This window comes from Pseudorca crassidens, chromosome 2, assembly GCF_039906515.1.
Source record: "Pseudorca crassidens isolate mPseCra1 chromosome 2, mPseCra1.hap1, whole genome shotgun sequence".
Lineage (NCBI taxonomy): Eukaryota > Metazoa > Chordata > Mammalia > Artiodactyla > Delphinidae > Pseudorca > Pseudorca crassidens.
In genome coordinates, this window is record NC_090297.1 from 45585825 (window position 1) to 45598625 (window position 12801).

At 46.7% G+C, this 12801-nt stretch overlaps 1 protein-coding gene across 1 annotated transcript in view; it reads left to right on the forward strand.

Moving 5' to 3' along the window:
* The first annotated feature begins 2143 nt into the window (after positions 1–2143).
* The window catches only part of MROH7 (maestro heat like repeat family member 7), a 50238-nt gene continuing 39580 nt past the window's right edge, over positions 2144–12801 (forward strand). Inside the window, exons 1-3 of the mRNA XM_067726275.1 lie at positions 2144–2520; positions 8025–8059; positions 8828–10121. Coding sequence (XP_067582376.1) covers positions 8897–10121 — 1225 coding nt within the window. The 5' untranslated portion in view covers positions 2144–2520; positions 8025–8059; positions 8828–8896. The remainder of the gene's footprint in view (positions 2521–8024; positions 8060–8827; positions 10122–12801) is intronic.

Consider the following 12801-nt stretch of genomic DNA (forward strand, 5'->3'; position numbering starts at 1 on the left):
GCTAGAGGAACCCTAAGGAATAGATACAAAATATGTAAATTCCATACGGATAGAAAAGGGGAAAAAAGGAGTGAGAGAAGAAAGGCAAATTCAGGAATCCTAAAGAAAGGAAAAAGGAAGAAAAATAAGATAAAAATTAAAAAGGAGAGAGTCTACTTCTGGTAATGGCAAGGTAGCTCCTATCAGACCAACACTCCTAGAGACAGCAGTTATGAGCTCTGGACAAAATATGAAGAACAGCTAACTTCCTGAAGGCTCTGGAAAGAGATCAAGATCAGGAAGAGACTAGAGGGGAGCCAACGTTTAGAAGAAGGAACAGCCAACACGTGCAAAGATATGTAAAATCTCACAAATTTAATATTGAACCAAAGCAGCCAGAAGCCAGAGTCTGTGCTGGAGAATTCCATTTGTATAAAGTCCAGAAACAGGCAAATCTAAACAGTACTGTTAGAAGTCAGGATAGCACTTACCCTCCGCGGGGCGGGGATAGTGACTGGGGGGTTTCTGGGATCCTGGTGGGTTCCATTTCTAGATCTGGGTGCTGGTTACGTGGGTGCGCCCACTCAGTGAAGATTCATCAAAATTGACACGGTATGTGCAATTTTCTGTTTGTATATGGTGCTTCAGTACACACTTAAAAAATTGAAAAGGGAGCAGAAACAAGGCAGACTGTGAAGGGGCCTCAATTCCAGACCAAGGAGTGTGGATGAGGAAATGAGTTGTCAGGGATGCTCCCTAGCTGCAGGATGGAGCTGGATTTTATTGAGAAGACTGGCCAGAATCTGGGTTTCCGATGATGGTGAGGACCTCAGCCAGGACGGAGGGTATGGAGTTGGAGGGACAGGACAGATTTGGAAGCAGAAGGACTTGGTGATTAATTGGGTGCTTGAGGCCAGGGGAGGAGACGGAGGAGTCAGAAAGGGTTCTTGTCACTGCAGGTAAAGAGCGAGTGAGGGGCTGCGGGGAAAGAAGCAAGTTTGCTGGAGGATTTTTTCTGAGAGACCATGTTGGGAGGCCACGGAAACAAACAGGTGGAGGAGCAGCTAAGCAGCGGGGGGAGTGGGAGGTGCAGGGCCAGGAGTGGGGAAGCAGGGGGTGGGGGAAGGGGCCGCAAAGGCGAGATCCCAGGTAGACAGAAGGGGACCCACTCTCCAGAGCTGACACACCTGGGGGTGGGGACTACGTGTGAGGAGGCAGGTTTCCGGGCCGTAGAACTCAGAGCATCACATGACGTACACAGACTCTCCTAGGGTCTAATGATCTGGGTAAGTGGGAATACAGCTTAGTGGACAGTTCCACTACTGTTTTGAAGTTTGAAGTCACTGGTTGTCTTAGTTAGCTTAGTTATTGCTCATCGTTAAGCAGCTCGTCTTTAGGAAGATAATAGCATTGCCTTCATTTCCTTATCACAGGATCCGGGTTTCACATTCTGGGTCTCCTGGCCTGCCCCACCTCCACACTGTTATCTGTGCCTGCAGAAGCAGGGTGGAGCCCGAGAGAGACAAAGGACACATGCAGCATCCTAGCTCATGACCTTGGGCTAATCTTTTCCCTCTGCAGGTCTCGGTTTCCTCGTTACAGGTTGTCTGATTACAAGCGCTTTGCACACACAGCACTACCCACGAGATTCCATCTCAGGTCTGCTGTGCCCCAAACCTGCCCTGTTCCTTGGAACCAGTCTGTCACCAAAAATAAATGGAGGCATAAGGTCACAGGGTGAGGGGCTTTTATGGGGAGGCTCGAATGCCAGGCAAGGAAGTCAGTCTTCGTTTGAGCTAGCTCATTTCATTTTTTTTAAAATTAAATTATTTTATTTTATTTATTTTTGGCTGTGTTGGGTCTTCTTTGTTGAGCGCGGGCTTTTTCTAGTTGCAGCGAGCGGGGGCTACTCATCATTGCAGTGCGCAGGCTTCTCATTGCAGTGGCTTTTCTTGTTGCAGAGCACTGGCTCTAGGCATGTGGGCTTCAGTAGTTGTGGCACGTGGGCTCAGTAGTTGTGGCACACGGGCTTTAGTTTCTCCACGGCATGTGAGATCTTCCCGGACCAGGGCTTGAACCCGTGCCCCCTGCATTGGCAGGCAGATTCTTAACCACTGTGCCACCAGGGAAGTCCCTGAGGTAGGTCATTTCCAGGCAGTGGTAGAGGGTCAGAAGATAGCTCCTTTTTTTTTTTTTTTTTTTTTTTTTTTGCGGTAAACGGACCTCTCACTGTTGTGGCCTCTCCTGTTGCGGAGCACAGGCTCCAGACGCGCAGGCTCAGCGGCCATGGCTCACCGGCCCAGCCACTCCGCGGCATGTGGGATCTTCCTGGACCGGGGCACGAACCCGCACCCCCTGCATCGTCAGGCAGACTCTCAACCACTGCGCCACCAGCGAAGCCCGATAGCTCCTTTTTTGAAAGGACATCTTCCTGCTTCTTCCCACTGTGTAGGCATGAGAAGGGGCCTCATTGGCTGGGAACTCTGAGTCATGGTGACCTCACAAAGACCACGACACTGTCTGGAGTTGGGGGGAGCCTAGGTAAGCTTCAGTGTGGCTCTGGGGAAGTCCCAGGGGTGGAGGCGGCCTCCACAAGGCAGTTACCACCTTGACCCCCCCTCCCTGGGTAAAAGTCTTCCCGCTCTGGCTGTAATTCCACAGTTAGAACGTCATATCTTTGACTAACGGCTGAATTTCTGTTACCATGTGGATGCCCCGGGTGGAGGTAACACATTGAACTTTTACATCAGCACTTAAGGCTCATGGACAAAGAGTTTAGGCTATCAAGTTCTGAGAATGCGGTGGATGGGAGTCCGGGAGAGGAGAGGGAGAGTCAGAAGACTCAGGAGGGACTACCACAGCCTGGGGGGAAGAGGAGGCTGAGAAGCTAAAAGCCAGACTTGATCCTTTTCTCACGGCCCCCACCCAGCCATCACCCAGGGGGAGGAAGGGACGGTGAGGATGGACGTTTATGTGGGGAACTGCTGGGGGCCAGACGCTACGATCATCCCTGTGTGCATTATCCCATTTTATTCCCTATCTTACCTTGTGGATTGAGTATTAATATAGACGTGCAGTGTGGTGAGGCTAACCTTCCCAGGTTCACACCATTGGTGAGAGACAGAGCAGGTTTCAAATTCAAGTCCAGCTGACTCCAAAGCCCTGGATTTGTGCATTATAACTGGGCATCAGGAGAGGCGCGTTGTTTTCACTGGACTTTTCCTCTAGGGTAGAGGCCCAAGAGTGGCAGAGGGAATGGGGGAAACGGGAAGACTTGGCTTCACTGAGTGATTCGTACCTTGGGAATCTCTGGGATCTTGTAGGGAAAACTGTGAGCTAAGGATACCTGGGTTTGAATCGTTCCTCTGCCACTTTCTGGGGACTTTGCAAAAATCTATTTATGTCCCTGATCAGTCTGAATTAACATGCCAGTAAATGAGGATAATGATACCTGTCTTGAAGAGTTGTCTTTCATCCATTCATCCCCTTATTCCGTTAAAGTGTTCTGAACCTTCTCTGTGTGCTAGGCACTATGCCATGTCCTGGGAAAACAGGGGTAATAGACACTCACCAAGCTCATTTTCTAAAGTGGAGACATACAAGTAAACAGAGCAATCCTCTGGTACAGGGTGATCACATGAGGTGGGCACCTTACCCACATTTGAGGGTCCCAAGAAGACTTCCAGGAGGAAAAGACACCTAAGCTGGCATCTGGAAAGTGACTAGATGTTAACCAGGGGAAGTGATGGAGGTTTAGCTGCGTAGTCTTGGGGAAGTTTACAAGAAGAGGAAAGAGTATTTGCAAAGGCCTCATTTGAAGCACTAGGAGAAGTTGAAAGGGGCTCAAGCATAGGGCTGGGGAAGGGGATGGATGTAGCTGGAGAGATGGAGGGGCAAGGCCTGTGGGCTGAGGGTCCTGGCAAAAGAAACAGACATCAGACTGAAGATTAGAGGGTCTCCCCTTGTGGCCTGTCCACCAGCTATGTGATGATCACTTTGGGGAGGGTTGGAGGGGGAGAGCTTGATAAAAGGCCCCCTCAGAGCCTCCTCAGGGCTGCAAAGTGGAATTTCTAAGAGGGAGGCCCGGGAATCTGTCTTTTAGGAAATATAACATAACCCACACCCCATAGTCTAAAAAGCCATAAGAAGTCACAGAGAGGTTCTAAGAGGGGATCGGCACGGTTGAATTTGCATATGCATTTTTCCTTCATCTAAGAGAATCTCTTTTTTTTTTTTTTTTTTTTGGTGGGGGGCACCAGACTGTGCGGCATATGTGGGATCTTAGTTCCCTGACCAGGGATTGAACCCATGCCCCCTGCGGTGGAAGCATGGAGTCCTAAACACTGGACCACCAGGGAAGTCCCATCTAAGAGTTTCTTTATTTCTCCTTCACCCCTGAAGAATAACTTTGCCAGTTATAGAATTTGTGGTTGACAGTTCTTTTTTTTCGGCACTTAAAAAATGTGTACCACTTCTTTCTGGCCTCCATGGCTTCAGATGAGAAGATTGCTGTGATTTGAATTGGTGTTCTCCTATAGGTAATTCTCTCTGGTTGCTTTTAAGATTTTTTTTTTCATTGCCTTTAGTTTTCAGAAGTTTACTCATGATGTATTTTGGTATGGATTTCTTTTTTTTCTTTTAATTTAATTAATTAATTAATTTTATTTATGGCTGCGTTGGGTCTTCGTTGCTACACACGGTCTTTCTTTAGTTGTGGTGAGTGGGGGCTACGCTTCGTTGCGGTGCATGGGCTTCTCATTGTGGTGGCTTCTTTTGTTGCAGAGCATGGGCTCTAGGTGTGTGGGCTTCAGTAGTTGTGGCACACGGGCTCAGTAGTTGTGGCTCACGGCCTTAGCTGCTCCGTGGCATGTGGGATCTTCCTGGACCAGGGCTCGAACCCATGTCCCCTGCATTGGCAGGTGGATTCTTAACCGCTGCACCACCAGTGAAGGCCTGTTTGCCCATTTTTAAATTGGGTTGTTTGTCTTTTTGTTGTTAAGTTGTAAGAGTTCTTTATATGTTCTAGATATTTGACTCTTATCAGATACATGATTTACAAATATTTTCTTACATCCTGTAAGTTGTGTTTTCACTTCCTAATAGTATCTTTTGATGCACAAGTTTTTAATTTTGCCGATGTTCAGTTTACCTATTTTTTTTTCTGTTGCTTATGCTATTGGTGTCATATCTAAGAAATCATTGCCAAATTCAAGGTCATGAAGATTTATGCCTATGTTTTTGCCTATGTGTTTATGCCTCTTATATTTAGGTCTTTAATCCATTTTGAGTTAACTTTTGTATCTAGTGTGAAAAGGGTCCAATTTATTCTTTTAGATATTGATTTCCAGTTGTCCCACCACCATTTGTTGAAGAGACCATTCTTTCCCCACTGAAAGGGGTTGGCATCCTTGTCAAAAATCAATTGACCATAGAGGCATGGATGTATTTCTGGACTCTCAGTTCTATTCCATTGGCCTATATGTCTATCCTTTTGCCAGTACCACACTATTGAATGTAATTTTAAAGGAAGATCTTTGTGGCTCAATTTGGAAAATGGTTTATTGGGAGCTGCCCTTACACACAGAGACCCTTGTTGAGAGGGCAATTCGAAGACAGAGCCCCAAAGCAATGGGAGCTGTACTTGGGTTTAGCAGTGGTGATGGAGATATGGGGAGATACTTGGGAGATTTTCTGGAGCCAGAATTAGCAGACCTTGGCCAAATTTGGATTCAGCAAGTGAAGAAGAGAGTAGTCAAGAATATTTTTTCTGGCTTGGGTAATGGTGCCAGTTTCTTGCAACATAGGAGAATAAGAGGGTCTGATATGGAGGAAAGCTGGCATGTTCTCTTTCGGATTCTCTAGGTCTGAGGTACCTCAGTGTCAGGTGTGTGGGCACACTTGCTCACACGAGTGCCTAACACATTCCAGGCCTATACGACTGATAAACATGTTCTCAAAGAGGAACCGGAAGACCCACTGGTAGTTCCTCCTCCGGAGAGCTCCAGAAACCCCTGTTAAGGGCCTGGAAAGGTTCACAGAAGTGGAGGAGAGAGGATGGGAATCGGTGCATGGTTCTGTTGGTCTCTGACTGCACTAGGTGTTTTATGGCCTCCCTCTACTCTCCTTATTTGGAGCCCCAGAGCCTGGGGGCAAAGGCCAATAGGTAGCTGTGCAGTGACCTCCTTTAGCTCTCTTGGGTACCACCCAAGCCCCTCAGTAACCGTCACTCTTCCCAGTGTACAACTTCCCTTTGGTGGAGGGTAAGATGTGGGCTACCCCTCACTGTCAGGCAGCTCTGAAGCCTTGCCTGTCTGCTGCAGGGTGGAGGAGGAAGACTGAGGGAACAGGAGAAAGTGGGAGAGATCACTCTTTTCTCATGGATGAAGGAGGGTCAGCCAGAGCTGGGACATGTGCCTTCCTGCCCAGTGACCAGTATTGTGCATCTGCTGGATCAGAGGGGTAGAAATTATTCTCTTTCACAGGCTAAACCGGTGAGGCCTTACAAAATCCTGCTGACTGCCTCATAGGCTGTACCTGACTCACATTTTTTTCCAGGTTGAAAATGCCTCCCTTTGTTAACTATAGCCTGTGTGTGTGTGTGTTTCACGAGGGGAGAATTCGGGTGAGGTGATCCAGGGTGTTTTGGAGCTTGAGGCTTTTTATGATTTGGAGGCTCCTCTTTAAGTAGAAGAAGACAAAACGTGAACACAAAATTAAGGACAGTCCCTTTGGAAAAGAGCTATATGAGCAAGGAGGCTTGATATTTTCAATTTCATTAGCTTCAGGTTAAAATCACCTCTGGTGCTGATGGTAGGTGAACGCTTCCTTCCTCTGAGGCAGATTGCAAAGGTCTGCATGAACTGCGTGCTTGGGGGTGACGGCAGGTCCCGCTGGGCTCTGAGCACCTTACTGTTCTCTGCCCACAGTGCCTCGCAGAGAGTAGCAGAACAAGTACTAACATTTAGAGAAGCCCTTCAGTGGGCCACGTGGGCTGCATGCCAGACACTGAGACTTCAACTACTCTTGGGTGGCAGGCTTTATGTGCCCCATATTAGAGATGGGCAAGGTGAGAGCCAGAGCGGGAGTGTCTCTTCCCCAGATTTACTAACACTACTAAGAGGATGAGCTGAGATTTGAACCCAGGACTACATGACTCCAGATCTATGTTTTTCCAAAGCCAAGCCATAAACATGCACAGCAAAATTTATGGGATGAGTAAATGACTTAGTGAATAAGTTAGTGCATAAATGAATAATAAATGAATACGTGTTGAAATGAACTAGTGACAGAATGGATGAATGAATGAAGAGATAAAAAGATGAAATAACAAGCTCACTTATTGAAAATTCACTGTGTGCCAGGTGCTGCGCTAGAGTCTTATGGGTCTTCTTGTCTAGTGAGGAAACCAGATATTGTGTGCCAAGAAAGGACGTGGATAAGATGCCCTGGGAACTTATAAGTGGACCTCACCTGTCTGGGGGACCTGGAAGTCTCATAACATATAAGCTGAAATCTGAAGGGGTGAAGCTGTGGGTGTTAGTCAGGGAATGCGGCTGGAGAAGGGGGTGCCCAACCTATGGAGGGCCAGAATTAACCTGGGAGCTTGGCTCTTCAGAGAAACTCAAAGGAGCTGAGGGATGTTGGAATGAAGAAGTGGGGTATAGAGGGAGTATGGAGGAGCAAGAAGGGAGAAAAGGGAGTTGGGTCCAGACACAGAAGGGCCTTTTAGGTCCTGCTAAGGATTGGGGATGCTGTCCTGAAGACAATGGGAAGCCATTGAGGGTAGGAAGTCAGGTGGCATAAAGAGGTGGTCTTGGCTGCCCTGAGGGCCAGTGGGTGGGTCATCTTCCTCCCCTTGACCTCCACTTCCTTAAGTATATAATGCAGTAGTCATACCTAACTTCTGGGACTGTGTGTGTGTGTGTGTGTGTGTGTGCAGGGAGATTTTGTTAGCAGATGTGCATGCCTGGACTTTAGACTTTGCTCAGTAAGTGTTGGAAAAGCCACTCTTGCCTGACTTGCTCTCCTTTTGCATCTCCTCCCAGGGACCAACTCCTGCTTAAGAACACCATGCATGCAGGTGAGCTGTCCCTACAATTCCCGTAGGAAGGGTGGCCCAGGTATGGGGGCAGGATAGAGTGGGAGGATTGGGGAGTTCACCCAGCAGTCAGATTGCTGGGTTGAGACAGGCTCTGTTTTGGTTGATTGCCCCAGGTGCCTGCCGCACCCAGAGCAAACTGCTAAGGGCCGTGGGCAGCTCTGTCAAGGCTGCTTTGGGAATCTAGAACCACAGTCATTCACAGAATAGTTCTAGGAACTTAGGGGTTGGCTGGAAGTAGGGTAAGTAAGGAGGCTCCCCCTTCCCTTTTTCTGCCTTAAGGGGGATCCTCATTGGTCTAGTATTTGTGGGCTTCTTACTGTGGACCTGGCATTGTGTTAGGTGCTGGGGATGCCCCTGGCACTAAGATGTGCATAGTTCTCTCCAGTGGGGAGCTCATCTCTAGCAGGGGCTGGACCACTAAACAAGTCATTGGAATAAAGTGCCATGAATCATTTGCTCAGAAGAGTGGGATCGGCAAGGACAGTAGGAGGAGGTTCCAGGACAAGGCAATTGCATGTAAGGGCCGTGAGCTGCAAGGGAGCAGGGTGTGGTCAAAGAAGGGAACACAGGGGATGGGGCTGGAACTGAGAGAGCCAGGGGAGAGCTGTGCAGGACGGGACTGGACAGGTGGGCTGGACGTGGTCATGAAGGACCTCGTAAGTCACCCCAGGGACTTCATGCTAAGGACGGTGGGGAGCCATGGAAGGGTTTCAACAGGTGAGGCTCAATTTGCCTTCTCCCTCTCAGGAGCTCAACAGTAGGCTATTGGACAGAAGGGAGCAGTGGCATTGAGAGAACTCCAGACCAGGCACGGCCATGAATCCAGGGGCTAGTCTGGTCCTCCGTGAAGACACAAAGATGATACCCACTCTCAACTCCACTGAGGCCCCTGGTTTAGGCTCTGACACCATCTCTGGGCCCAACGTAGATACAGAACTTGTTCCTGTCTTGAATCCACCCCTGGGTCCTGGCTTGGTTCTTGTTCCAGACCTTAATCCAACTCTGAATCCTGTCTCAGAGGAAGCCCCTGGCCTGGCATCTGATAACACCCCCAGACCTGATGACAGCAGGGCCGCAGCTCCAGCCTGCCTCCAGGTCACCACTGCCCACTCTGGTGAAGCCTTGGGTTTGGATTCCAATCACATCTCGACAGCTGACTCACAGGGGGCCCTAAGTCCATCCTCAAACCTCGTTCTGAGCCCTGGCTCTACGGAAACCCAGGGTCTGAGTTTGGGGAACCGCTCTGGGCCAGATTCTGAGGAGGCCTTCAGCTCCCTCCCAAGCAAGAGTTTTGTTTTGGGTCAGAGTAACTCCAGTCCTTCCAGGCCTGAATCAAACCCATTTAAAAGGCCTTATTCAAAAGAAACCCTTGTTCTGGGCCAAAGCATCTCCAGGCCAGGCTCAAAAGCTCTCCTTATTCCAGCCCCAAACTCTTCTCTGGATCCTGATTCCAATAAGCTGCTCAGTGTGGGCTCAGGAAACATCTCCAAGCTGGACCTGAATGCAGCTCCAAGTTCTCCTGGGTCCCTAATGCCAGACATGAACGAGACCATCACTTTGGTTTCACATAACATCTCTGGATCTGTTTCAAAAAGAACCTTTGGTGCAGCCTGGAACACGAGTTCCAAGGGAACCATCAACATGGCTTCAAATGACAATCCCAAGTCTGATTTGAACATGACCATCACTCAGGCCTCATGCTTGACCCGGTTTCCTGGTCCCAGCGGGGCTATCAGCCTGCACTCCAGCACCCAGGGACCCAACTCCACCTCTTCTCCACCCTCATGCATGACCCCGATCCTGGGCTCCAATGAGACTCTGAGCCTGGTCTCCAGCCTCACCTTCAGTGACACCTCCACCCTGACACTGAGCAGCCAGCAGGACTGTTCCGAGGACAAGAGCATCCACACAGCGCCCGTAGGGGGGAATCCGGGGAGCTGGAGCAAGATGACTAGTGTCGAGGTGGGCCAGTTCCCACTGGGGTTCCCCACCAGTGACACCATGAACAAGGACTCCACAGCCTTCCAGAGCATCCCTCAGGGTGAGTAAGGCCAGAGCGCCAGCCCCAGAGAGGACACTGACCTGGAAGAACCCTATTCAGACTTGTAGGGCAGGGAGGGGAGAGGAGAGGGGAAAGGAAGGGAAGAGCATGCAACGGATAACATGCAATATATTTAACTATACGTGAGAAGGGGACAGCATGCAATGAATAACATGCAATATATTAATTATACATGAGAGATCTAGTGCTTGCTGTGTGATTTGGGACAAGTTACTTAAAATCTCTGAGTTTCAATTTTCTTAACTGTAATATAATATCTCCATATAATCATACTTTCATTCTGTCCAAATTACAAGTCAACTAACTAACTATACCTTCCTTTCCTTATTGAGAAATTTCAGGTCTGTCTTCTCAAGTCAAAGTTTGAACAGTGGAGCAGGCAGGCTTGAGTTTTTGAGGTCCCCACCTAAGTGAAGCCTTGGGGTCCAATCTGGAACCTGTGGCTCACTTCTGATGTGCAAGAGTTCTGTAAAGGAATCCCCCACCAGTTTTGGATGTTGTGAAGATCTTCTCCCTCTTATTTATATCTCCAAATATTTTTGTTTGTTCATGCACCAATACCATATTGCAATTAAAAAAAATTCACCATGGGTTTCCCTGGTGGCGCAGTGGTTGAGAGTCCGCCTGTTGATGCAGGGGACACGGGTTTGTGCCCCGGTCCGGGAAGATCCCACGTGCCACGGAGTGGCTGGGCCCGTGAGCCATGGCCGCTGAGTCTGTGTGTCTGGAGCCTGTGCGCCGCAATGGGAGAGGCCACAGCAGCGAGAGGCCCGCGTACTGCAAAAAAAAACAAAAAACAAAAAATTTACCATGGCTTTGCAAGTATGCATTCATATCTGATAGGGTGAAAACCTCTCTTTAAAGTTCTCAAAACTATTCTGAGGACAACAGCATCCACACCATGCCCTGGAGGCTATTTGAACGCCCTCATTCTTCTATATACATTTTAAAATGCATTTGTCTAGGTCCTCAAAAAATCTTTCTGACATTTTTATTGGAATGTTATTAATCTATCCATCTATTGGAGTTTTACTTTATTTTTTAATTTTTTAAGCAAAAATTTTTAAAATTAATTTTTGACTGCGCTGGGTCTCCGTTGCTGCACGTGGGCTTTCTCTAGTTGTGGCGAGTGGGGGCTACTCTTTATTGCGGTCTGTGGGCTTCTCATTGCGGTGGCTTCTCTTGTTGCGGAGCACGGGCTCTAGGTGCACAGGCTCAGTAGTTGTGGCTTGCGGGCTCTAGAGCACAGGCTCAGTAGTTGTGGCGCATGGGCTTAGTTGCTCCACGGCATGTGGGATCTTCCCAGACCAGGGCTCGAACCCATGTCCCCTGCATTGGCAGGTGGATTCTTAACCACTGCGCTACCAGGGAAGTCCCAAGTTTTACTTTATATGGGATATATCCTTTACTAGAATTTAAAAAATTCTCCATAAAAGACTAGTGCATTTTTGGATAGGTTAATTCTTAGGTACTTTACAGTTCTTATTGCTTCCATGAATCATACCTTACTTTCTAATACAATTCTTATTTTGTACTGATGATGCTGATGACGTAGAGGAGCTTTGTTTATACAAGTTGGTCTTTTTGTTTAAACAGCTTTATTGAGATAAAACTTACATATCATAAAAGTCACTCAAAGTGTACAATTTAATGGTTTTAAAATCTACATGGAATTATGCAACCATCACCACCACAATCAATTTTAGAACATTTTCCAAAGTGGCTGAACTATTTTACATTCCCACCAGCAGTATATGACACTTGTTATTGTTTGTCTGTCTTTTTTTTTTTAACAAAAAGCTAGGAATCCTTTTGAATTTCTTAAAATTATTTTTATCTTTTATTTTTATACAATTTTAAATGTTACACTCCATTTACAGTTATTACAAACTATTGGCTATATTCCCCATGTTGCACAATACATCCTTGTAGCCTATCTTACACCCAATAGTTTGTACCTCCCACTTGTCTGTCTTTTTGATTATAACCATCTTAGTGGGTATGAAGTATCTCATTGCGGTTTTGATTTGCATTTCCCTGAAGGGTAGTAATATTGAACGACTTTTCATATGCTCTCAGCCACTTCTATATCTTATTTGGATAAATGTCAATTCAAATCCTTTGCCCACTTAAAAAATTGGGCATGTCTTTTTATTATTGAGTTGTAAGTGATCTTTATATATTCTAAATATAAGTTATATCCCTTATCCCCAGATAAGATATATACCTTATCAGATATATAATTTGCCAATATTTTTTAAACTATGGGTTGTCTTTTTACTTTTTTCATGGTGTCCTTTGAAACACAAAAGTTTTAAATTTCAATCATGTCCAGTTTATTTTTTCTTTCATTGTTTGTGCTTTTGGTGTCATATGTAAGAAATTATTACCTAATCCAAGATCATGAAAATTTATGCCTATGTTTTCTTCTCAGAGTTTTATAATTTTAGTTCTGAAATTTAGGTCTTTGATCCATTTTGAGTTAACTTTTGGATATGGTGTGGAATTGGGGTCCAACTTCATTCTTTTGCATGTGGAGTCCAGTTATTATTGTGATACAATTCACATATTATACAATTTACCCATTTAAAGTGAACAATTCAATGGCTTTTGGTATATTATTAATCTTTAAAAAATTGTAGTAAAATATATATAACAT